The sequence below is a fragment of the Chiloscyllium plagiosum genome, chromosome 3, assembly GCF_004010195.1.
Source record: "Chiloscyllium plagiosum isolate BGI_BamShark_2017 chromosome 3, ASM401019v2, whole genome shotgun sequence".
Taxonomy (NCBI): Eukaryota; Metazoa; Chordata; class Chondrichthyes; order Orectolobiformes; family Hemiscylliidae; genus Chiloscyllium; species Chiloscyllium plagiosum.
Window position 1 is genome coordinate 118,378,397 of NC_057712.1, and position 27,373 is coordinate 118,405,769.

Consider the following 27,373-nt stretch of genomic DNA (forward strand, 5'->3'; position numbering starts at 1 on the left):
ACCCAAGGCCCTACCATTAATTGTATAAGCCCTACCCTTGTTTGTCTTACCAAAATGCAATACATCGCATTTATCCAGATTTAATTCCATCTGCCATTACTCAGTTCATTGACTGTTTGATCATGATCCTTTTGTAATCTTAGAAAACCTTCTTCACTGTCTACCGCTCTTAAATTTGCCAGCATTGCATTCACTGTCACTATATCCACTTTTACAGAATCCTAAAATGTAGATGATCAGATTTAACAGATGTCAACATTTAATCTCATTAATTTCTCCTGAACTTTACTTTGAAAATCTAATATTAATTGCTCATTAGGCTACACCACACCCAATCTCCACTGTTTCTTGTATAATATTTGTGTTTTCCAGATACAGGCAGAAAACAATTATTGAGCTTATCTGCTAATTCATTATGTCCTATTACAACAACGTTTTCTATCTCCCCTCACTATTTACTATGACTAACTTCTCCAATTTGGTTTGATGGCGACTTTTGATGATGGAAGAGATGTAGCCATGCGAGAGGCTTGAACAACAAAGGAAAATCTCAAAAAAAAACTTACTTCCTTCCAAGGTTCTAGCCTGGACTGCAGAACAGTCCTTGGACCATCCAACTTCATTCTTACAAGAAACACAGATATTGTAGGATGTTATGGCTTGTAGATGAAGGATCCCATATTCATACGGTGGAACTGTAGTTTGATAGTTAAGCACTGGACTGGTCATGTTTTCAGCATCTTCAACTTTCTTAACCTGATCATAGAAACATAGAGCAAATACATCCTGACACAAAGAACTTCTTGAATTCACTGAATCACTGAGGGCATGTATTGGCAAAAAATTTAGGTGAAATTTGAAAGATACATTGCTTAGACAATGTGTTATAATTTGAAAATGCACTGCTTGTAACACTGGTGGAAGTTGATTTAAGTAACTATTAAAAGGGAAGTAGATTTATATCAACAGTAAAGGAGCAGAAGTGTGGGACTCATTAGACACCTGTTGCAAAGAGTCAGAAAAAACAGGAAAGTCAGAATGGCCTCTTCCATGCACAACAACAAGATCCCTTACAATGCTGTGACCATACACAAGCTCAGATTGTAAGTTTGCTCACTCTGCTGGCAGGTTTGTTTTCAGATGTTTCATCACCATGCTCAGTAACATCATCAGTGAGCCTCTGGTGAAGCGCTGGTGTTCTGTCCCACTTTCTATTTGTGTGTCTTGGTCTCTTAAGTTGGGTGATATCATTTCCGGTACTTTTTCTCAGAGGTTGGTAAATGGGGTCCAAATCGATGTATTTATTGATGGAGTTCCATGCAAAAACTGGAACAAACACTACATTGGACAGACAGGCAGAAAACTAGCCACCAGGATACACGAACTCCAACTAGCCACCAAAAGACACAACCCACTATCACTAGTATCCTTACATACAGACAAAGAAGGATACCACTTTGACTGGGACAACACATTCATCCTAGGACAGGCTAAACAAAGACACTCACGGGAATTCTGAGAGACCTGGCATTCAAACCAGAACTCCATCAATAAAGACATCAACTTGGACCCCATTTACCAACCTCTGAGAAAAAGAACCGAAATGATATCACCCACCTTAAGAGACCAAGACACACAAATAGAAAGCGGGACAGAACACCAGCGCTTCACCAGAGGATCACTGATGACGTTACTTAGCATGGTAATAAAGTATCTGAAAACAAACCTGCCAGCTCAGCGAGCAAACTTACAACCTGAACCTCAACCTAAGTTACAAAACTTCTCAAAAGTGGCAATTCACAAGCTTTCAGAATTCATGAACAACAAGCACAACAGTAGAAACTGAAAGTTAAACACTGTCCTGAACAATCCTATATTTTGAAACACAGTTGGAAATAGTGAGAAAATTAGGGCAAGTGATCAAAGGTGATGTTGATTGACCTCTTGAAGCTAGGGTAAGAGTAACCCTGGGGAAGCATGCAGGGAGAGAATTAAAAAGTGCAGGTCTCAATTACAGAATCTTAAATGTCTAATGCTGAGTATTTAAAGAAGTAGAAGTGTAGCTAACTATTTTGCCAGGATGCAAATAATTCATTATCTGTACACACACCGCTCACAAGTATGCATGACAACAATTTAAATAATTTGAATTAACAAGCTTTGTATCATCACATCATTCAAAAATAAACTTTCACTTGAACAACAAGAAAAAACTTCATTCCAAAAATATGAAATTTCATTTCCTTATACACTCTACAAGCATTTTATTTTTCATTCATGGAATGTGGGTATCGCTGGCAAGGTCAGTGCTTATTGCCCCTCACAAATTTCCTAGGTGATGGTGAACTGTCGTTTTGAACTAGTGCCACCCATCTGCTGTAAGTAGATGTTAGGGAAGGAATTCCAGGATTTTGACCTAATCATTTTTCTGTTGTCATTTACTATTGGAATTTGAGCATTTTATCAATAGACCATGGAATTCCCGTTCCATTTCTATATGCTTGATTATTCCATTATCCTCATTCCCATAACCTATGTACTCAACCATCCCTAATTAAAGGATGAAGGGCTTTTGCCCGAAATGTCGATTTTTCCAGGACTAACGAGTAACGCTGGCCTTGCCAGAGATACACAATTTGCATGAAAAAAAAGTTAAAAAGGACATGACAGCAATTATTGCAGAATCATTGATAGTACAGCACAGGAAAAGGTAATCCAAACTACAGTGTTTCTGCCAATATTTTGAAAGAACTATCCAACTAAGCTGACTTCACTGTCGTTTTCCAGTACCTCTGGAATGCTTCTCCTTTCAAGTTTTTGTCCAATTTCCTTTTGAAAGTTCATATTAAATCTGCTCCCACCATTCTTTCAAGGAATGAATCTCAGATCAAAACTTGTTGCATAAAAACTAATTTGTGTTGCTTGTTTTTCTTTTACTAATCTCCTTAATCAGTGTCCTTTGGTTACAAATACTTCTGTGACTGAAAACATTTCCCCTCATTTACTTCATCAAAGGCAGTTATGATTCAGAAATCTACATCCGCTTAACCACCTCTCCTCCATGAACAAGAATCCCAGTTTCCATCAGGGAAGTAGGTACAAATGTTCACATCAGAGTACCTGAACAACAATTCTTGCACTCAAAATCTTTATCACTGTTATCACACGCAGAATAACAGTGGCCCAGTATATGTTCCGCTCCGATTTGCATCATTGTGCAAATTCTGGAAGGAATAAGTGTTGTACATTTCACAGATCAGACTGAGTATTAGCCAAAATCTTATGTTAGCTCTGTTCAGTGGTCAGCACAGCATTGTGAGGTTTATTTTGAAATTAATGTAAAATCATCAGTGGTGGGGATACCGTCAGAAGGTGGTGAAATATAAAATAAAAATCCATAAAGTAATGACCACAAACACAAACTGAGTCTGCAATGCTTGACAGATAGAACCAGGATTACCTCCTGTAATCCTATTTATTGCAACAAATCTGGGCAACAAAACTGAAGCAAATGGTCAGAATTTGGAAGAAGTTAATCCAGTGCAAAAGAAGTAAGGATTTGTGGGAAAAATAACTTTTTTTATACAGCAATTATTTAGGATATGGAATACACCACCTGGAAATTAAGTCAGGTTCAACTTAGGAATTCAAGAGAGCATTGCAAGGGCCTGGGGAAAAACAGAAGATTGGCACTAGGTAGTGAGGCTTGTTTGAAGAGGGTGCAGGTACAATGGGTCAAAGAGCTTCCTACTGCACTGTAACAATTGTGTAGTTCTGTCTTGGGGACATCGGGAGATGGCTTAGTTGTAGGGGAAGTTAGAAAACCAGAATTAAAGGAGGAGGTAAGAGTGCAGATCTCAGGAGAGGTTATTAAAATCTCCAGCACAGACACAAATAGGACAGAGTGTATGGAAAGGGGTTATAAATCAAACTTTAAGCACACTGGACAAACAAATGACAATGAGAAAAGTGATGGTTAACACAGGACTGAAGGCGTTATATCTGAATGCATGCAGTTTAAGGAAGAAGGCAAATTAGCAGGTGGGTACCACGGAGACGTGGCTGCACTGGGATCAGGATTGGGAGCTGAATATTCAAGGATACGCAGATGGGCAGAGGGGGCCTTATTTGTAAGAAATTAAATTAAATTAATAGAAAGAAAAGAAGTAGGGTCAGATGGTGTAGAATTTGTGTGGGTAGAATTGAGGAACCACAAAGTTAAAAAATCCATAGTTGGGGTTATATACAGGCCTCCAAACAGTAGTCAGGAGCTGGGGTGCAAGATACACCAGGAGATAGAAAAGATGTATAGGAAGGGCAAAGTTAGTGAGCAAGGGGATTTCAATATACAGGTTGACTGGGAAGAGCAGGTTGGTACTGGATTGCAAGAAAAGGAAATTGTGGAATGTCAACAAGATGGCTTTTGGCAACAGCTTGTGGTGGAGCCCACCAGGGAACAGGCAGTACTGGATTTAGTGTTGTGCAATGAGGTAGACTTGTTAAGGGAGCTTAAGGTGAAGGAACCCTTAGGAGGCAGTGATCACAATATGATTGAATTTACTCTGCAATTTAAGAGGAAGACGGTAGAATCAGAGGTAATGGTATAACAGCTGAATAAAAGTAACTACAGAGACATGAGGGAGGAGCTGTGTAGAATTGACTGTGAGAGGAGCCTAGCAGGAAAGACAGTGGAACAGCAATGGTAAGTGTTTTTGGGAGCAATTCAGGAGACATAGTAGACATTTATCCCAAGGAAAAAGAAGCCTCGTACAGGGAGGATGAGGCAACCACAGCTGACTAGGGAAGTCAGGGATAGCTTAAAACAAGAAGAGAAAGCATATAATGCGATGAAAGCCAGTGGGAAACCAGAGGATTGGGAAGGCTTACAAAGACCAACAGAGGGCTACAAACAAAGAAATAAGGAGGGATAAGATTAAATATGAGGGTAAGCTAGTCAGTAATATAAAGGAAGACTGTAAGAATTTCTTTAGATATATAAGATGCAAAAGCAAGGCAAAAGTGGACACTGGGCAGCTGGAAAATGTTGCTGGAGAGATAGTAGAAGGAAACAAGGAAATGGCTAAGGAACTGAATAATTACTTTGCGTCAGTCTTCATGGTGGAAGACATGAGTAATATCACAAAAATTCAAGAGAGTGAGGGGGCAGAACTGAGTATGGTGGCCATCACCATGCAAAAGGTGCTAGAAAAACTGAATGGCCTGAAGATGAATAAATCACCTGAATCAGATGGACTACATCCCAGAGTTCTAACGAAGACAGTTGAAGAGATAGTGGAGGCGCTAGTAGTGAACTTTCAGGAAGCTCTAGAATCAATGAGGGTCCCAGTGGACTGGAAAATCACTAACCTGACACCCCTGTTTAAAAATGGTGTAAGGAAAATTACAGATCAATTAGCCTAACCTCAGTCGAGAGTAAGTTCCTGGAATCCATTGTGAAGAATGAAATTTTCAAATACTTGGAAGTGTACGGTAAAATAGGGCAAAGTCAGCATGGTTTCATCAAGGGGAAGTCATGTCAGAAAAATCTTCTGGAATTCTTTGAGGAAGTACTGAGCAGGCTAGACCAAGGACAGGCAATGGATGTCACATACCTGCACTTCCAGAAGGCCTTTGATAAAATGCCACATACTAGACTACTGAGTAAGAAGGTGCCCATGATGTTAGAGGCAAGATGCCAGCATGGACAGATGCCTGGCTATCTGGCAGAAAGCAGAGTGGGGATAAGAGGGTCCTTCTCAGGATGGCAACCAGTGATAAGTGGTGTTCTGCAAGGCTCAATGTCGGGATCACAACTTTTCACTTTATACATTAACAATCTAGATGAAGGAACTGAGGGCATTCTGGCGAAGTTTGCAGATGATACAAAAATAGGTAGAGGGACAGGTAGCATTGAGGAGATGGGGAGGCTGCAAAAGGATTTGGACAGTTTAGGAGAGTGGGAAAAGAAGTGGCAGATGGAGTACTATGTGGGAAAGAGTGAGGTCATGCACTTTGGTAGGAAGAATAGAGGCATGGACTATTTTTTAAATGGGGAGAAAATTCAGAAGTCTGAAGTGCAAAGAGACTTGCGAGTTCTAGTACAGGATTCTCTCAAGGTAAACTTGCAGGTTGAGTCAGCAGTTCAGAAGGCAAACGCTGTGATGGCATTTATTTTGCGAGAACTTGAATATAAAAGCAGGGACATACTTCTGAATCTCAATAAGGCTTCAGAGTATTGTGTGCCGTGTTTGGCCCCGTATCTCAGGAAGGATGTACAGGCTATGGGATGTGTTCAGAGGAGGTTCACGAGAATGGTCCCAGGAATGAAAAGCTTAATATGTGAGGAATGTTTGAGGACTCTGGGTTTATACTCAGTGGTGTTCAGAAAGATGAGGGGGAATCTAATTGAAACATATAGAATACTGAATGGCCTGGACAAAGTAGATTTGGGAAAATGTTTACATTGACAGGAGAGACTAGGGCCCGAGGGCATAGCCTTCGAGCAAAAATAATGGAGATAAGGAGAAACTTCTTCAGCCAGAGAATGGTGAATCTATGGAATTCATTGCCACAAGAGGGTGTGGAGGTCAGGTCATTGAGTATATTTAAGACTGAGATAGATAGGTTCTTGAGTATCAAGGGGATCAAGGGTTATGGGGAGAAGGTAGGAGAATGGGGTTGAGAAACTTATCGGCCATGATTGAATGGCAGAGCAGACTCAATAAGCTGAATGGTCTAATTTCTGGTCCTGAGTCTTATGGTCTTATGGTCTTCTCCTGTCAGAGGATGATGGTATGGGGGCTGTAATTCTCCTGGACCACTGGCTGCCCCACCCCAGTGGAGGTCTCCGTGAAAACTCTGCTAGGCTGCCTAATGCTCACTGCTGTCCAACGCCCCCTGTTATAAATAACAATGGACATTATAGGAGTATAAATTTAGAATCACACAATTCCCACAAAATGAAAAAAACAGCCACCTGGCCTGGGGAAACACATTCACACAGAATTCAACATCTTCATCAGGAGGTGGGTAAGACAGCACACTGGAAAAAACAAACTTTTTGTGGAAAATGGTGGTTTTCAAAAAATCAGAATGGTGGAACAAACTTGACTTTCCTCTTTTAAAACAAATGCAGTGAATAATTATCTGTTGAAATCAGGAAATATCATCACTTCAAGTAAAGCAGACTGTCATTCTTTACTTGTGCCAGATAAAATACTTTTGGTGTCAAATCCAATATGAATCATTCCACATTTCAGACCACTGGATTTGCAATCCATAAAAGCCAATGGCCTGTTCATGCTGATTAAGAATCCGTCTTGGCTTTACATTTACTGAATCATGTATACTGCAAAGTCACAGCCAACAAGTTGCAGCCCACAGGTAATAAAGAGGAAGGCTGCCAAAATCTGACACATCTATTTGTGAGTCATCGAAGAGCAGTTGATCTAAATCAGCATATTCTCATTCCCTGCAACATTCAGTCCCTGCAGGAACTGCACTGTAAGAGAAGTTAAATTTACCTGGATTTGGCAAGTGTTGAGAGGAGAGTATCCATCAAAGCCAGACTCCCATGAAACTACAATAGTGTGCGCCGTTTGATTTTTAATCCGTAGGTTAATTGGTGTAAGTGGGACTTCTAAGACAAGAAAAAGTTATAGCATGTTATTGCATTTACTGAAGATGATATATATATTTTGATGTACAATGTAACTTCTTTCCCAATTATAAATTCACTGGGTTAAAAATTGCAATACTCCTGCTTTTGGAGAGGGGTCACAATTAGCAACAAACCTGTACACTGTCTTCCATCTCACCTTTTAAACAATTATACCATTTGGCCACATACTTGGTAATGCAATATCAAGTCACAATTTCACATGTGATAAGCCACTAGACACAAGTGGGCTGCAGCCAGGCACACGGGAAAGGTAGTTGGTGGGCCAGCTTCCCACAGCGTGAGGTCACAGATGCATTATGCTCTTTGGGACTCAAGAGCCATGGGTTCTACAGGACCATGCTGTAAATATGCACACACACATGCTTGGCATATTGGTAGATAGCATCTTGTTCCTGTCAAGGACAATAGTCAAGTAAGGATCAAATAAGGCACAGGGCATCGTATAGAGATTGGAACCCATCCATTCAGGAATGTAAGTGGTAGCTAAGTCCTTGGTCTTGTGATGAAGCCACTGTTTAAGCCTCCATTGTATCACAGCGAGCAAACACCCAACATTTCAGTGCTGTAATGGAAGCTCAGATGAGATCATGAAGCTCATATTGATGCTATCATCCCAGTCAATGTTCACCTCATTTTTCATCCCATCTCTGCTTTCCATAAACTTGAACTAATCTTAAATCCATATGCTATGCACCATTGTTTCTCTCTTCACCAAATGCCATTAAATCTCTCCGTTGTCTCACTTCACCTTACTTGCTGAATCGTTTCCAGTCTATTATCTCAATCCACACTCACAGTTTGGGTCCATACTTCCCTGTGCTCTAAAATAAAGTTGTTCTTTTGACCATTAGGTCCCTTCTCTCAGCATCTCCCTTCCAAATTCACTTTGCTTTTTTTATCTCCCTCACTGTCTTCAATAGCTTCCTAAATAAAAGCCTCTTTCTCATCTCAGTAAATGGGAGAATACTGAGAGTTGGACAGAAAGTGAGGGATAATAATAATAAAAAACCTTTTAAATAGGAGGAGGAGTAGGCCATTTGGCCCGACAAATATGTCTTGCCATTCAACAACAGTTCAGCTGATCTGCTCTGAATCTTTGCTCCTCTTTTGTGCCAGCTCCTCATCGCCCTCAATTCCCTTATAATTCATTATCTATCCATTTCATCTTTAAAGACTTTGTAAACTAGCCTCCACAACTCTCTGGGTAGAGAATTCCAAACATTCACAACTCTCTGGGAGAAGAAATTCTTTCACATCTCAGTATATATGCATGTCCCCCAATTTTGTGACAATATCCCCTAGCTTTGATGTGGAGGTGCCAATGTTGGATAGGAGTTGATAAGGTCTTCACCTGATAAAGAAGCAGCACTCTGAAAGCTTCTGATTTCAAATAAACCTATTGGACCATAATCTGGTGTTGTGTGACTTATGACCTGGTTTTGAGATTACCCTATAGTGGAAACATCTTCTCAACATTTACCAAGTCAAGAATCTTGTCTGTTTCAATTATATCACCCCTCATTCTCATAAACTCTAATGAATAAAGACTTAACCTGTTTGGCCCTTCTTGATGAGTCAACCCCTTCCTCCCAGGAATCAACAACCTAGTGAATCTCTTTTGAAGTGACTCCAATACTAGTACATTATATTTTAAATACAGTAATCAAAACTCTACACAGTACGCTCGGTGCAGCTTTACCAACACACTCCATGGTTGCAAGCAAACTTCCCTAATTTTAAACTACAAACTCCTACCAATAAAGGCTAATTGATGGCAATATTCACATTTGGCTGATGGTAACGGGACAGGTTGAGAAGGCACATAGAATCCTTTCCTTTATTATAAGAACAGGAAGGCTATGCTGGAACTGTAAAAATTACTACTTAGGTCATAATTTGGGCAATGTGTGTAATTTTGATCATATTATTACAGAAATAATGCACAAAGAGAGGGAACAGCGGAAATTTACGAGGATGTTGCCAGGACTGGAAAAATGTAGCTACGATGAAAAATTGAATTGGGTGGGCTTATACTCCTTGGAAGAGAGAAGGCTGAAGGGGAAATTTGATTGAGAGGGATTCGATTTGATTGAGATGCACAGAAGTGCATCTATGCCTTGGATAGAGTGGGTGTAAAGGCCCACATCACTGAGCAGAGACGTCAATGACCCAGACCAGTGGTTTAAAATGATTACTAGAGGGATTATAGAGAAGGAAAGGCTTTCACTCAGTGGATGGTTGGGTTCTGGACCTCACTGCTCGAGACAGCAGTTAAGGCAGAAACCTTTGACTCATTTAAACGGTGTGTGATATGTCTAAGTGCCATAACCTGTAGTACTATCGATCAAATGGATGGGGCAGTGCAGTAGCTCAGTGGTTAGTACTGCTGCCTCACAGCACCAGGGACCTGGGTTTGATTCCTGTCTTGGGCCATTGTCTGAGTGGAGTTTGCATGTTCTCTCTGTCTTGGTGTGGGTTTTCTCCCACAGTCCAAAGATGTGCAGATCAGGGGTAAATGTAGGGGAGTAGGTTACTCTTTGGACTGTCAGTGTGGACTTGTTGGGCTAAATGGCCTGTTTTCACACTGCAGGGAATCTAATCAAAAGATGGAGAGTGGGATCAGGCTAGGTGGCTTATCTTTCTTTGGCTAGCACAGACATAGAGTCATAGAGATGTACAGCATGGAAACAGACCCTTCGGTCCAACCCGTCCATGCCGACCAGATATCCCAACCCAATCTAGTCCCACCTACCAGCACCCGGCCCATATCCGTCCAATCCCTTCCTATTCATATACCCATCCAAATGCCTTACATGATGGGCAAAATGGTCTCTTTCTGTGCCATAAACTTACTGGGATTCTATCTCGCTCACCCAATCCACTAAGTTTTTTTTTACTTTAGCTTGGTTACCAATTCATTGTTTTAAATGTGTTCCAAAGCATTCCTTTACAAGTAATAGTGGTACAAGGTGCTCTTGCTGCTGTGCTAGTTCACAAAACTCAGACCCGAGAAAAATATTTTCTTTCAAGTTCTTTCATGGGATGCAGGTGTTGCTGACTAGGACAGACATTAGTTGTCTATCCTAAATTTCCCTGCGTTTAACAATCTCCCACATTGCTGTGGATTTGGAGTGTCACGTAGGCCAGACCACGTGAAAATGGCAGAACTCCTTTCCTGAAAGGACATTTAGTGAAGCAGGTGGGTTTTTAATACCAATCGGAGGTGGTTTCATGGTCACAATTAGCAAAACTTGGTTTCAATTCCAGATTTAATTAGATTAATTGATTTGCAAAAGAATGAATGATTATCAGGGACATGCAGGAATGTGGAGCTATGATTTTATCAGGTGGCCGAGCAGATTCAAAGGGCTGAGTGGCCTACTTGTGTTCCTTGTTTGCATGTTTGATTTTTAATCCCACCAGCTACAGCAGTGGGATTTGAACTGCTTGGTCTCTGGATAACTAATACAGTGACATAACCACAACACCTCTGTCTCCCATTAACTGGCAGTGTTTCCAAGAAAACAAATTGCAAAAAAAAAGTCAGCTAAAGTATACAATGTATTAAATATAAAGATAGCTGTGTACTCCCTCACAGCAGATCCACACTGCCAATTTAATTTTATCACAGACTGTGTTTATTCAAGTAGACAACAGTCCCACAGTGATTCTAGGTATGCTTCAGAAATGGCAAGGCAGCAGCTCCAAGAAAATTCTTGACTGTGGCATTACATTTAAATATTTAAAATGTATTAAAGAAAAAATACATTAATAACCATTGGATGTGTTACATACCCTTGATGTTAACCTGGGCTTCCTTTGAAACTGCTACTCCTTTTGGATTGTGTGCTTCACAGCTAAATCTTGTCCGTTCATTAATTCCTAAGTTAGAAAAATAAATAAAGACAAAATTAATTGACATTTTCTATGCAATACATCTTAAAAATCCCACAGTAGTCACAGATATCAATAGAACCACTGTTTTATGTGGGCAAGTTGAAATCAAAGATTTCCATTGAAAGCCATGAATTAAACTGTACATTTGCCTTCATCAAGAGATTCCAGTTACTTACAAAATCCAGTTTTAAGGAATTGTCAGCTTTTCAGTTCCATTAGTTTCTAAACTAACTAAGCCTGCCTGAAAGAAAGATTGCACACCTGAATGCAGGGGAAAAACAATAAGGCATTGCCCAATGTTCCTTTTGGTGATTTTTTAGTGATCATAGGATGTGTTTTATCTGTGGTTGGCATGAAATATCCAACAGATTACCTCTGATGTTCCTGGTTGGAATGATGTGCAACCCTGAGGAAAATGGAAAGGAAGAATTTGGTTTTTGATAAACACACAAGATACCTAGTTGACTCTCAATGGCAATCACATGGTCATGCATGAAGTATGAATAGTTGACATCCACTTATACAAACCTCAAGTCTGTCGATCCCATGGAAGCTGGTGCTCTTGTATATAGACATATGACGTACAAGGATTTTGGGAAACTCACACAGTTAATTTCGCCAAGGTGAAATGTTCAGAAATCCCAAGATCGCCTCATTACTACCCCCAGGGCCATCTGAGGCCCTGAAAGGATAAGGTTGATTATTAATGGTCTAATCTACAAGTTATTTTCAAAATAAATTTTTCTGTTCATTTTTAGTCCTTTTTCTCTCTCATGAGAATGTTGATTGGATACAATTCCTAGTAATTTCTATATGTATGTGGTCTGAGTGCAAACAGCAGTAGATGATGGGATGGCATGGTGGTTAGTACTGCTGCCTCACAGAGTCAGGGACCTGGGTTTGATTCCAGCCTTGGGTGGCTGCCTGTGTGGAGTTTGTACATTCTCCTCATGTCTCTGTCGGTTGCTTCAGTTTCCTCCGACAGTCCAAAGATGTGTAGGTTGCTAAATTGCCCCTTAGTGTCCAGGGATGTGCAGGCTAGGCAGTTTAGCCATGGGAAATGTGGGTTATGGTGGGAGTGGGGGGTGGCAGCTTTGTAGGACGCTCTTTGGAGGCTTCTTTCTGCACTGTCTGATTTCTATGATTTGACCATAGATGTTGTTTCAGCCAAACTCCATGCTGTCTTTATTTGGAACCCACATCCAGGTGCTTCAACCTAGCATCACAAGACTGCAAAAGGGGAGAAGGAACTTTGGCTGTTTCCCTCCTTCCATTTCTTAAAGGCACGGAGACTAATCATCTAAATGCTACTCACCTGGAAGCAGCAAACTCCACATAGGCCTGGGATTGATGCTAAGGTCCTACTACTATTTATTCACTCGCTAAATCTGCTGAATCATTGGGAGAGTTACAACTAACACTTTCATAATAACATCAGGCTTAAAACTTATAATAATGAAACTAACAACCAGCAGTGACAAGCAGTCATTTACACCATAATTAACCCCCTCCACATAAATTCTTCTCTCAGAGAAGAAGCCTTTATTTTGCTGGGTCTGACTGTATTGTTCATAGCCTTAATAAAAAACACAATACTTGGAAACTCTTCCTAAAACATATATTGCTGATTTCTCATAATCAGAGAGATTGCAGATGCCCTCAGAAGAATGTAAGCTGAAATGTATTCAGTTGGCTTCAGACTTAGAGCAAAATAGAACTCAAACACAAAATCAACAATGGAGCATGTACATATTTTTCACAAAACTATAAAAACCTACACTAGATAATATGATTTCTATTCCTTGACACTGTTTAACTGTTAAAGTTTGATTGCTCTGTTATTCATTAGTGATCAGGTATGTCTGTACTGATAAACCTCACAAAGTTTGCATCATGACTCCATGCGATTCCACTACACATTACACAATTTTCTGCCCATCCATTTCTACAGACGGGAAGCCAGAGTTATTGTGTTTTTTATTATAATTTGTTATTCTCAGGATGTGATCTTTGTTGGAAAAGTTGCCGTTTTTGTTGATGCTGAGTTAACCAGAGAAGGTAATGGTGTGTCTCACAATTTTGATGCAGCTGAGTGACTGCTGTGTGTTATGGCTTGTTAACAATCAACCATTTGCGTTGAAATTGGAATTACATACAGACAGGTTCCTTGGCCTAAAGAACAATCCAAAAGCTTACAGATCATTTTAAGTTTATGAGGTGAAGGGAGTGAAATCATGATGATAGGGATCAATAGTTGATAAAAACTTAGAAAACAGGAGAAATTCGGCCCTTTCTGGCTGCAGTTCTTAAAAATGAAGAACAAAAATTCAAAATTACTAGTTTCACATCAATACATTTTCTCATGGAAAGGAAATTTTTTGAATTGAGATTTTTGTTATAAATGTAAACAGCTCAAGTTTGTGTTTTACCACAGCCGATTTCAGTGGAGCCACAGAAAGGATGTGCTGCAAAACTGAATCAGTTTCTTGTCTCAGATTTGGTGGTACAGCAGAGAATAGTTCTGATTTTAATTTTTCTGCTCTTTTCCTGACTGCTGTTTGTAAATACCAGAATTCCTCTCATAACTACTGCCAGATAAATAGAGGCATCAAGCTGTGTGTATTGGGGGTAAAGCTTAGACACTACAGATGTAAATAGGGCCTAGTTGAGGAATTATCTCCTTTAACCTTGGCTCCCATACCTTTACCAACAAACATAGATTAAAAACACATTGAACAGATTTAGTAGTCCGGCCCAGGAGTAATCCCCTCCTTGTAATAAACAAGAGATGGAAATGTGTTGCTGGAAAAGCGCAGCAGGTCAGGCAGCATCTAGGGAACAGGAGAATCGACGTTTCGGGCATTTAATAGTATCAATGAAGGAAGCAGAACTGAAACTAAAAAAGGCATATGTGTACACACAATAGACAGGAGGATGAAGAAGGGGAATGTAAAAAATTAAGAGATCAGTGAAAACAATAAGAGAGGCAAAGTAAAACTATAAATTAAATTGCCAAGGAATGTAATTATAATTAAAAGAAAAAAAGGATAACAACATGGCGCCTAACAGATATACATGGTAAACTCACAAATAATGACAGTCTGCATGGCATTGAGGACGGTGGCGGAGAGGAGGTCAAGGAGAAGATGATTATTAATTAATAAAGTTACCGACCAGAACTTGAGGCCATAACTATAATATAGTTACTAATGAATCCAATTGGAAAAGAAATACAAGCGAAACGCCTTTGCCACTCAAAAGTGGAATCTCGAGGAGTCGGTATGGCAAGTAGCATAGACACATTCAATGGGAAGTGAGATGAGCCTATCAGAGTGAAAGGAATAAACAGATACATTAATGGGGTTATTGGATGAAGAAGGATGATATGAGACATGTGTGAAGAATGGACCAAATGGGTTGAGTGGCCTATTTCTGTACTATAAATACTTTGACAGAAAAGGTCTCTGTCCAGGTCCAGGCAGAGCCAGGACTTTCTTTCTTTTTGGGAAGTCATCTTTCCCTTACAATTTCCTGCCCCTCTGCGGTGGCGATGCCTTCTTATTCATTTTTGGAAAAAGATATGTTTGGGAGATGTGTGCTTCGCTGGCTGGGCCAGCAGTTACTACCCATCCCTGGCTGCCTTTTTAAAGGTGATGATTATTTGTTATCATGCTCTACATCGGCACACTCTTTCTTTAATTTTTATCTTTGTCCAGGCTGATATTTCTCCCTCTTCTCAAATTTTACAACTTTCCCTCCTGTGAGGTTTCTCAGAAAAAAGGTAATAGATAAACCAGAGAAAGTGAAAAGTGCCACTGACATGCTGAGGATCACCAATGGGATGCCACAGGATCAGTTTTATGCTGCTGTATTATTTGGCCCGTGCTGTGAAATAGCTCGTACTGCAGACCCTATTTATAAAGAGCTTTAAAACAAAACCAAAAAATTTTTGAAACCTCATCAAAGACCTTAGCTTTTCCTCAAAAGATTTATATACTCTGTATGATCTTATAGTTAAGAATGATAGAATTCAGAATCTGAAAGTTGCAGTAATAAGACTATAAGAGATAGGAGCAGACATGAGCCATTCAGTTGACCGAGTCTGCTCCCCCATTCAATGAGATCGTGACTGATCTGATAATCTTCAAACCCATTGTCCTTTTCCCCATAACTCAGCACACATCTGAATTAGCAGCTGAGAATATCCTAAGACCTGTCCCTGCTTTGCTGTCAAAACATCCTCAAGAAGTGGCAGCATGGTGGTTCAGTGGTTAGCATTGCTGCTGCACAGCACCAGGGACCCGGGTTCAATTCCATCCCTCATGTGGCTGGTTGTGTGGAGTTTGCATATTCTCCTTATGTCAGGGTGGGTTTCCTCCCACAGTTCAAAGATGTACAGGTTAGGTGGATTGGCCAAGCTAAATTGCACATAGTATCCAAGGATGTGTAGGTTAGGTTCATTAGCCGTGAGGAATGCAGGGTTACAGGGATAACGTAAAGAGTGGATCCAAGTGGGATACTCTTCGGACAATCAGCATGGAGTCGATGGCCTGCTTCCACACTGTAGGGATTCTATGATTCTACGCGCAATGGAGAAAGTCTCAGGTGAAAACAAGGTTTCCATTGCCAAGTTACAGTAACAGCTCAGGAACCCACTGCACTTTGGCGAATCAAATTGAATAAACATTAGCTGAACACAGAACAAATTCTTTGCAGCTCTTAAAACACCAACTGTCAAAAACCCTAGGGATCCTTCTGAGGGCTGACAGTGGTTAAAAAATATGCAAATGAGTGAATGATGTGTGTATTGCCCATGTTAAAGATAGGGAATATGTTGCAAGTCAAACTATATACACAAAGAGAGTTCAGAGGTACAATTTGCCAAATTGACAAAAATAACATGCCACGAGACATGAAGTAAATATTTATTTCCCTGCAGGATCAAATTTCTCAGCAACAAATCAAAAATATATCGAATCTTTTGCAATATAGGTAGATTCAAAGTGCAATCTGGCTGCAACACTGACAGTGTACAGGCACAGTGACAGTGTCCTTACCTGAGAGCCAAAAGGTTCTTGGTTCAAATCCTAGAGGTGGAGAATAACATTGCTGATTTTATTTATTATTGTCACATGTACCAAAACACAGTAGAAAGTATTGTTTTGCATTCTAACCAGACAAATGATACTTTACATAAACATATCAATGTAATAGAACAGAACGCAATATATAGTATTAGCTGCAGAGAAGGTGCAGAGAAAGATCGACTCTCAGAGAGATCCATTCTTAAGTCTGATAACAGTGGGGAAGAAGCTGCTGTTAAATCTGTTGGTACGTTTTCAAGCTTTTATAACTTCTACCTGATGGAAAAGGGTGGAAGAGAGTATAACTGGGTGAGAGGAGTCTTTGATTATGTTGGTTACTTTCCCGAGGCAGTGCTAAGTGTAGATGGAGTCAGTGGAATGAAGGCTGGTTTTCACAATGGACTGGACTGCATTCATAACTCTCAGAATTTCTTGCAGTTGCCATACCAAGCTGTGAAATAGTTTGTTCAGAAGCTAGGTACACCTGACTGGGGTGGCATACTGAAAATCAAGTCCTGTTATAGAGTCAGAGTCATAGAACATGGAAACAGACCCTTCAGTCCAACCAGTCCACACTGACAATATTCCCAAACTAAACTAGTCCCACCTGCTTGTCTCATATCCCTCTAAACCTTTCCTGTTCATGAACTTATCTCTTTTGTCTTATGTCTTAAATGTCTTATGTGTTTTAAATGCTGTAACTGTACCTGCAGCCACCATTTTCTCTGACATTTTATTCCAGACATGGACCATTCTCTGTGTAAAAATGGTTGCCCCTTGTGTCCCTTTTAAGTCTTTCTCCTCTAACCTTAAAACTATGCCTCCTAGTTTTGAACTCCTCAATGCTAGGGAAAAGATCTTTGTTACTCACCTTATCTATGCCCCTCATGATTTTATAAACCTCAATAAGGTTAGCCCTCAAACTCCAACGCTCCAGTAAATGAAGCACCAGTCTTTCCAGTTTATTTTTATATCGCTAACCCTCCATTCCCAGCAACATCCTGGTAAATCTTTTCTGAATCCTCTCCAGTTTAATAATATCCTTTCTATAACAGGGCCAGGAGAGCTGCATACAGTATTCCAGAAGAGGCCTCAAGAACATCCTATGTAACCGCAATATGAGGTCCTAACTCCAAGACTCAAAGGTCTGAGCAATGGAGTCATCATAAAAGGTTAAGATTTTATAAAAGTACTCAGATTGGCAGAAAGTACATATCAGGTTTCTGTACTTTACACGAATGACTATTTAATGCAAGTAAATAGATTCTAGCTACAAGTAAATGATTATAAATCATCAATATATAACACTGCACATTATAACAACACCCCCCTTCCTTATAAACATTCCCTCTACATACTCATATGAACAACAAACACAGACAGGAATAAAAAGGGTGCTATGGGAGGAGGGAAAAAGTGGGAAGGCACTTCAGTGGTCCACAGGATTTGATGAGATAATTCGTGGGCTGATCAAAATACTGCTTTATAATCATTCTTCTTCAGAAACTCTCATTTGTTTGCGGGAAGCATGGGGTGACTGTTTCTCACTTATAACAGTCTTTGACTTCAATAAAAAGTCATAGCTACAGCAAGTAGAAAGAAAAAATAAACCACTTATTTTAGGATGGCACGGTGGCTCAGTGGTTAGTACTGCTGCCTTGCAGCACCAGTGACTTGGGGTTGATTCCCACATTGGGTAACTGTCTGTGTGGAATTTGCACATTCTCCCTGGGTCTATGTGGGTTTCCTCTGGATGCTCTGGTTTTCTCCCACAGTCCAAAGATGTGCAGGTCAGGTAAATTGACCATGCTAAATTACCCCATAGTGTTGGTGCATTAATCAGGAGTAAATATAGATTAGGGGGATGGGTTGGACGTCTGAGGGCCAGTGTGGACTTGTTGGGCCAAATGGCCTGTTTCCACATTTTAGGAATTCTAATCATTCAGGCATGAGATGCTTTTTGACTGCAGAGCAAAAACAGCTGCTTCTTCTCCAAGAGTCCAATAGTTTCTGCCAAAAACATTCAAAGACCCAAGCTGTGAAGCTTTGTGGGAACCAATCACATAGTTGTTGGTAAGCTGAAGGCCTTTATCGTCAATAACTAGTCACTAGCCCACAGACCAATCAGCTACCTATTGCCAGCCAAGCCCCATTTATACACACACCTCAGCTCCAACTCTTCTGCAAATTAAGCTTCCATTGCTGCTTGAACAAGCAGCTGAGTAAACAGTACTTACAATGAGTATCAGATTACTTGCTTTTAAAAAGTGCAGCAATCCTTGGTTCTGTAAAAAGTTTATTTTCTTATTATAATCCGCAATTAAAATACAGAAAAATGACAAGATACAGTATTTACAACAGTTAAGTAAATATGTTCCTAAGTTAGTGTGTCATATCTATTTGAATACAACTCAAGTATGGCTCATTAGGTTATGTTTCCAATTACATTTTCAGCTCTATACTTTCAAAAAAATGACTATTTTGTTCAAAGCCAAGTAAAATTAGCAGCATTTTATCCTCCTCCAAAGTTTAAAAACAAAGTTTCAGTGAAACACAGAGGGCTAAAACACTCAAGTTTTAAGTAATTTAATCTGAAACAGACTCCATCATGTGTTCTGTTCTGAGCAGAGGACCAGAAGCTGCCAAGGTCACCTCTTCACTCTGTAAGGCTGACTGAGCATTGCAATCAATCACATTTGTCTTCACTTCTCAAAGCAGTTTCTCAATAATTTTCTTCCCTCAATTCAAAATTGGAAACACATTTTAAATGTAGCTTTGACTTGATTTTGTCTACATTATGCAACACATTTAAAGTATTTTCTTTAATTAACACATTCAAAATTTTCTGTGGTGCATCTTTGAACATGTTCCAGGATAAGGGAAAAGGCACAGAGCAGATCTTTTGTTTTGGTTTCAGGAGAGTTCATTTACACGGTACTAAATACTTTTGAGGAAGACAGTGCTCAGATATTAGATCGTGAGCAGAGTGTGAATGGGGTTCTTTGTCATAATTTTTCTGCCAGTAATCAGCAGTTCAACATTCATATAACAGTGTTGCAACCTGACCTTTGCTGTGGTGGAGTGGTAAACTGTGAGGCTGTTTAAACACAAAGGCAATACTGTTATAAGCCTAGAATTATCGAGAGACTGGGAATAAAGAAATAATCAAACTAAATGTCAGAATTTTCAGTAGGTTTAACAACTTGTATGAAATGAAGAATCATTTTCCCTATAATGTCCCATCAGTAGTTCACCCCGCTCAACCTTGTTCAGGCACCATCACAGAAATGTGGTAAGCTATCCATCTTCAGGAAGTCAAGGAGGATTATTTCTGAGACATTCATATCAATGCAGCTCAAGTGGCCTCCTGTGCTTGTGCACATTTAATGTCCTGATATCCTCAGGGAAAACATCCTTTCCAAAGAATTGCATCTAATGAAGGACTCCCATTGATACATACCTCAAAAAAACTCACATATGTGACTGAAATCACAGCTGTATGGAACACACTCCACACCCTACAAACTGATGGCAGCACCACCTGGCAGTGGCACACTCTCTGGAAACAGGCCTATATGTGATCTCATATGAACATACATATAAAATATGAATAGAAGTAGACCATTCAGCCCCTCAAGCCTGCTCCACCATTCAATAAGATCTTGGCTGATCTGTTGGCATTTCAAATTCTGCATTCCCATATAGCCGCAACATATGCCTAATAAGAATCTATCAATCTCGACCTTTAAAACATTCAATAACTCTGCAGTCCCACATTTCTAATCAACACCAGCTTGATAGGTGTTGACCTACCTTTGCAATTCACAAATCATAACAAAGGTTTTCAACCAAAACTCAGTTCCACTGGTGGCTAACATTTAGCAAAATTAATCCTTTGTAACCTGGTTGCATGTTCATTTCAATAATCTTGTGCTCCTATGATGTACATCTTCAACTTGGGAAGTTAAAGCTGGTAATCAACCTCACAGAGGTTGAGGTTCTGCTGTAAACCGCAATAGCTGAGAAAGGACTGGGCCAGTGAGCTACATTGCATGAATGCGTGCAGGTCTCTTGTGTGGCAGAGGAGTAGACATGTTGCCAGTCTGGCATGTGCTTCTCCTCTGGCATCAAATGAATGTCCTAGCCCTGCTGAAAGATGTGAGCGTAGGAGTGAATTAACACAATTCTTTGTAAGTCCCCTCCAATTCTGTGTCCCAATGCCAAAGTGACAATTGTCTTAGCTTCTCGACAACAATGTGAGCTCCACCAAAACAGTCACAGCAACCAAGATAGTCTCCACTGTGGTGGTTACCACTTCCACATTCTTGACCACTCATTCCATCCACCTGGGTCAGATTAGCCTCAGAGTTAAGCTTCAACTAGCTGGTGCGAAACTTACTTTGTTTGAACCAGTGTTTGTGTAAACTTGCTCTTCGATTGTTACATGTACTGGCAGTATTTATCCATCAGCCTTGAAGTCAACATGATTAACCTACAGTAGGATCACGTAGCGAGTCTTGTGAATTGAGTTTCATTTTAAAGCATGCTTTAAATGGCATCCCATTCCTCCGCACATAAAGTCAGTAATTCATCATGTGACAACTCCTTCTTAAACTAAGCCTCTGAAGAATGCATGATACCAGTCAATGAGCTGACACTTGCTGTGGTTAAAACCATAATGCTGCACCTTCAGGAAGACTGACGTTTTAGCCAAAATTTTGTTTGTAAACCTCAACAAAAGAAGCATCAATACCAATCACTTGTGGTTGAGGTACAGAGCTAGAATAAATCCTCTATTCTGCACTAGTCTGGGGCTTTCTTGTGTTTAGAGGTAAAAGATGCACCACAAATAAGTCTCAGCAGAAGAGCAATTTATCTTACGTAGCAAGATAAGGTCAGTTACATCATAGTAACAATCAAAGAGCTGCATAAATAATGAGTAAAAAGACTTGACTACCTCGAACTGCGAGTGCCCAAACACCCCAAGGCTCCACTCATTTGCTGTATTATACATCCTTATGGGCAGGCCTCCGCTTAGTTCACATGCTAATGCTTTCATATTTATTACCCTACACAATAATAGTCATTCCTGCAATGCTAAGATACTGCTGCTGATGTGGGGCATCACGCAGTTAATTCCAAATGATTGTTTACCTCATAATACTTCAGTGCTGAAAACAGAAGATCCCGAATGATAGGTTACAGAATCACAGAAGTGTAACTGCACAAAAGGAGGCTGTTTGGCTCAGCGCACCTGCACGGCTCACTCAAAGAACATCTTTACCAAGTGCCAATTTCCAACTTTGTCCCCATACCCTTGCACATTATTTCTCACTAAATAATTGTCCGATGCCCTCTTAAGTGTCTCAGTTGAACTTGCCTGCCTCCACCACACTTCCAGGTTCACGTGCCATACCAAACTACTCACTAGATGAAAACATTTTTCTTCACCTCATGCTTGCTTCTTTTGCAGATTACTAAATCCATGCCCTCTATTTCTTGTTGCTTTTTGAAATGGGAACAGTTTCTCCCTACAGTAGGGAGAAACTCTATCCAGCCCTTTCATGATGTTGAAAACCTCAATCAGATCTCCTCTTAGCCTTCTTTGCTCCAGGGGAACAGTCCCAACTTCGTATAACTGTCCTCATCACTGAAGTTTGGCATCCCTAGAACCTTCTTGTAAACCATTTCTGTACTCTCTCCAATGCATTCACGTCTTTCCTATAATGTGGTGCCCACAACTGTGCACAATACTCCAACTGGAATCTAACAAGGTATCTTTACAAGTTCAAGATCGCTTCCTTGCTTTGTGCCTATGTTTAAAGCCAAGGATACTCTAAGCTTTACTTACTGCTCTCTCTACCCGTCTTGATATTATCATGATCTGTGTATATATCTACACACAGATTTTATATATATATTGTTATATACCCACACAAATATACAAATGCAATAATTTGAAACTTGGCATTTGTGTATTTGTCTTGATGAGTGCAAAATGAAAAGCTTCAGGAACATGCCTCTCTTTTCAGCAAGTTCATACGTTGTTCTATTTTTTCTGTATTTTACTGCACTAATTTTCAGACTTCAACACCTGGCTTAAATTTAGGCATTAAGCACGTGCTTTCCATGTTGGTCATCTGTTTTTGATCAAGCTGAAGACTTCAGTCTCCCTGCAATGAGTGTCTCCTGTCCCAAATGACAGCAGTTTCCCAGATAGGCGTCAAGCCAAAAACACAACTGAGATCAACAGAGTTCAACCACACTGCCTACTGTATATGAACTTCAAAACAGAATTGTCCTTGCAAAGAGAACACAACAGAACTAACACGAAACAATTGTATTTCACATGCCATCAATGTAGATAAGAATCAGTCTGTTCAAGTGACAGCACTCTAAATTTCAAGTCAGTTTTTGGCCTATAGTCAATGCTGACTGACACTCACCTGATACTTTGTATATTGTGCACATTAGTTACACTGATTTGTTTTTTGGAGTTGATATCCGTGTTACAACTTGGACTCCTTCTGCATTTATGAGAAAACACTCAAAGCAATCATTAACACCCAAAGGGAAGTCTGCACCTAACCACAAATTGAAATTTGAACTACCAGCAAAGCCTAAAATAGTCTACACATCCCTCATTCCTTCTGCACCATCCAGGCAGCATTCAATCAGAAGTATAGAACCGCATTCTGGGAAAACCATCAAGTAATGCTTAAAACAGAGGCATCAACAGAAGCTATAACACAATATGCTAGGCTGCAAAAATAGTATTTTAGACAGCCAATTGATATCTCAAACAAAAGTATGAAGTCAAAGCTCTGCAAACCTTACCATGTCATGGCAAGGGATGGGGTGGAACAATTGAGTAACTAGTGAAGAAGATACTGTACAATGAACAAGGAGATGGGAACATGTCGAAGTGCCTTCTCAGTAAACAAATTTCCAAATGACTGTGCTTCACTATGCCTCCAAAATCACCTCTGTGGGCCTGGGAAAGGCCAGCTGTTCACTTTTTTCTTTCTCCATAGATGCTGCCAGATGTGGGCGGCACAGTGGCACAGTGGTTAGCACTGCTGCCTCACAGCACCAGAGACCCGGGTTCAATTCCCAACACAGGCGACTTTCTGTGTGGAGTTTGCACATTCTCCCCGTGTCTGCGTGGGTTTCCTCCGGGTGCTCCGGTTTCCTCCCACAGTCCAAAGATGTGCGGGTCAGGTGAATTGGCCATGCTAAATTGCCCGTAGTGTTAGGTTAAAGAGGTAAATGTAGGGGTATGGGTGGGTTGCGCTTTGGCGGGTCGGTGTGGACTTGTTGGGCCGAAGGGCCTGTTTCCACACTGTAAGTAATCTAATCTAACTAATCTAACCTGTTGAGTACTTCCAGCATTTTCTCTATTTATGTAACAGATTGAAAAGTTGGTTCCATAACAAGCTAATTATTTTTCTTTTGTTGATTGATTTATGGATGATTATTAAGCAAACAATTGAAGAATAAAGCAGCACACATTAAGATACTGCTTTTTCACCTCTGTGCCCAAGCCCAAGTCCAGTGGAGTGTCACAGGATTGAGGACCGGATACCAAGGACAATATGCTATAATGGCATGAATTTCAGCAGACGCAATGTAAAGGCCATGAGTGCAAAGTTAACCTCGCACCTAACTCAAGGGCAATCAGCCTTTCGCTCAATCAAAAACACAGTGGGCATTATAAATTTTAAAATACACTTAAGAAAATGGCTTGCTTCTTAATGACTTCTTAAAATTCATTCACAGAAAGAGGGCTAGACCAGCATTTATTGCCCATCCCTAATTGCCCAGAGACCATAAAATCAACCACAATGCTGTGGGTCTAGAGTTACATGTAAGCCAGGCCAGGTAAGGATGGCAATTTCCTTCCCGAACCAACATTAGTGAACCAGATGGGTTTTTCTAACAACGGTCTCATGGATATCATGAGACTCCTAATTCCAGATTTTAATTGAATTCAAATTCCACCATCTGTAATGGCAGGATTAAAACCTGGGTCCTCAGATCGTTATCTAGGCCTCTGGATTAACAGTCCAGCAATAATATCATGAGGCCATCACCTGTCCCATGACTGAAACAAGAGAAGCAAGTACATCTATGCAATGGCCTAATTCACAAACGTGGTGTGTGCAATTAACTGTGCAAGGAAGCAGTTTTACACATGTAGATTTTGCTTTAACGTATGCAGCCATTCTTAAAGGTTTCTTTAAATGAAAACTGGATCTTCCTTTCATTTCTTCAAATTAGACATCAACAATGTTTCCTCACCCACCCAAGCCTCAACCAGACTCAGTATAGAAGGCAACCCAATGTAACTCAATGCTGAATGGCAATCTCAATCTTGTCATAGGATGGCTCGTGTGAAAGGTGGGTCAAGAGGAATGTACTTTGAATTTGAGGAAGTGGAGTGGGAGGTAGAGAGTTTAAATCAATGCTGGAGACTGAAAGAAAAGCAAAAGGTCATTACACTTTCCAGCATTAAAGATCCTTCCAATTCTTGATGGATAGAAAATTCAGCCACTTATAAGCACAAAGGCCAATTTGAGAACTGAAAATAGAAATGTCTTTGAGTGCATTGAGGGTTTTGCTGCCAAGAGTAAGTTCTATTTGTCCGGAATGCCATCGATAATGTTCAGTCTCAATGAACACATACACACACAATTACCACATAATTACAATGCATGGCAATAGCAAGACAGCTGTTCCTAAATCTAGCCCTCTAGCCATTACAAGCCAGTGCTTCATGTGAATGTTTCATGACAAGTTTTAAGGTTTGAAGCTTTCTAACGGGGGAGCCAAATCCTTTAGTCCCAAATTCTGAAATTACAATTTCTTTATCTTTTTTGGTGTGGTCAATGTTCATCTTGCAGAGAGCTGGGGGAAGATTAACCAAAAATATCCAATGGTTTTGGACTAGGTAGAGGTCAGGTGAATTAAACTCATTTAAAGAAAACAGTTTTCTGAACAAAGTCACCAATTTGGTTTTAACTGAGGTGGGTGGATGCTCAACCCATTCCAATATTGGAAAGCTGGTACTTTAAATAAGATATATAGTAATCACAATGAAACTTGGCAGCTACATCCAAGTGAGGGTTTGCTGGGTCCAGGAGAGGAATCTTTACCCTCTTACCTGAGCAAAACTTAGCAATAAACTGCAATCAAGCCAATTACTCAGATTTGAGGGACAAGTTGGCTGAGATAGATTGATAGCTGAAAATGTGTTGCTGGAGAAGCGCAGCAGGTCAGGCAGCATCCAGGGAACAGAAGAATCGAAGTTTCGGGCATAAGCCCTTCTTCAGGGCTTATGCCCGAAACATCGATTCTCCTGTTCCCTGGATGCTGCCTGACCTGCTGCGCTTCTCCAGCAACACATTTTCAGCTCTGATCTCCAGCATCTGCAGACCTCACTTTCTCCTCTGAGGTAGATTTGTAATTTAGAAATAAAGGTATGCCAGTAGTTAAGTAAGAGCAAACATGTCAAGTAGTATTTCACAGTTTTCAATGAATATTCCATTGTAAGACAAAGCTCCACAGGAAAAACAATCCAACTTGGCATTCAATGAAAAACAGGCTTACAATAATTGCCTGGAATAGTAATAAGGTTGAGGACTGGTTCCTTAGATTCTGGAACAGTTGGAAGATAGCAAATGCAATTCCATTGTGTCAGAAAAGAGAGCAAAGAATCACAACGAACCTCAGGCCAGTTGGCCTAACATCAGTTGTCAAGAAAGGAAATGATAATAGGACATTTAGAAATCAAATGATAAAAAGATAGAGCCAACATTGTTTTATGAAAGGGAAACTGAAAAGGGATTTGACACATCTAGAAATTGCTGGAAAAGCACAGCAGGTCTGGCAGCATCTGTGAACAGAAATCAGATTTAATGTTTCGGTGTGAGTGACCATTCCTCAGTTCCTCTTTTCCAGCAACTTCTTGTTTTTGTTTCTGATTTACAGCATTTGCAGTTCTTCTAGTTTTCATCTGATAAATCTATTTGAGAATGTAACGAGCAGTGTAAATGAAAGGAAAACCATAAATGTAGTTTATTTGGCTTTTCAAAAGACATGCCAAATAAAAGGTTACTGCAGGAGGTAAAGAATCAAGAAACAAAATTGGTCAAAGCACAAAAATAGCAGGGAAACAGACCCTTCGGTCCAACCAGTCTATGCCGACTATAATCCCAAACTAAACTAGTCCCACCCTGCCTGCACTTGGCCCATATCCCACCAAACCTTTCCTAGTCATGTGCATATTCAAATGTCTTTTAAACATTAGAACTGTACCTGCATCCGCTACTTCTTCTGGAAGTTCATTCCACACATGAATTGCTCTATGTATAAACAAATTGCTCCTCACGTGTTTTTTAAATATTTCTCCTCTCACCTTAAAAATATGTCCCCTACTCTTGAAATCCCCCATCCTAGAGAAAAGACACCTGCCATTCACCTATCATTTTCAGGTTATTTGCAGGTTGGCAGGGTGTTGCTTGTGGAATACAACAAGGATCAATGCTTGGACAACATTCTAAAATGAGATAATAGGCCAGATTTTTAATGTCCCTATCTCTAAGCCAGAAAGCCTGAGTTCAAGTCCCACCAGCTCCAGAGGTATCTCAAAACATGCCTGAACAGGATGAAGATATCTAATTTTGCTGAGTTGGACTACCTCCAGAGTCCT

The 27,373-nt window shown here is 40.2% G+C and overlaps 1 protein-coding gene across 1 annotated transcript in view; it reads right to left on the reverse strand.

Moving 5' to 3' along the window:
• mertka (c-mer proto-oncogene tyrosine kinase a) overlaps positions 1 to 27,373 on the reverse strand; it is a 119,569-nt gene that overhangs the window by 58,668 nt on the left and 33,528 nt on the right. The window contains exons 5-7 of the mRNA XM_043687183.1: positions 11,477 to 11,563; positions 7,524 to 7,639; positions 567 to 756 (exon numbers count right to left, since the gene is read on the reverse strand). Of these exons, the coding sequence (XP_043543118.1) occupies positions 567 to 756; positions 7,524 to 7,639; positions 11,477 to 11,563 (393 nt within the window). The remainder of the gene's footprint in view (positions 1 to 566; positions 757 to 7,523; positions 7,640 to 11,476; positions 11,564 to 27,373) is intronic.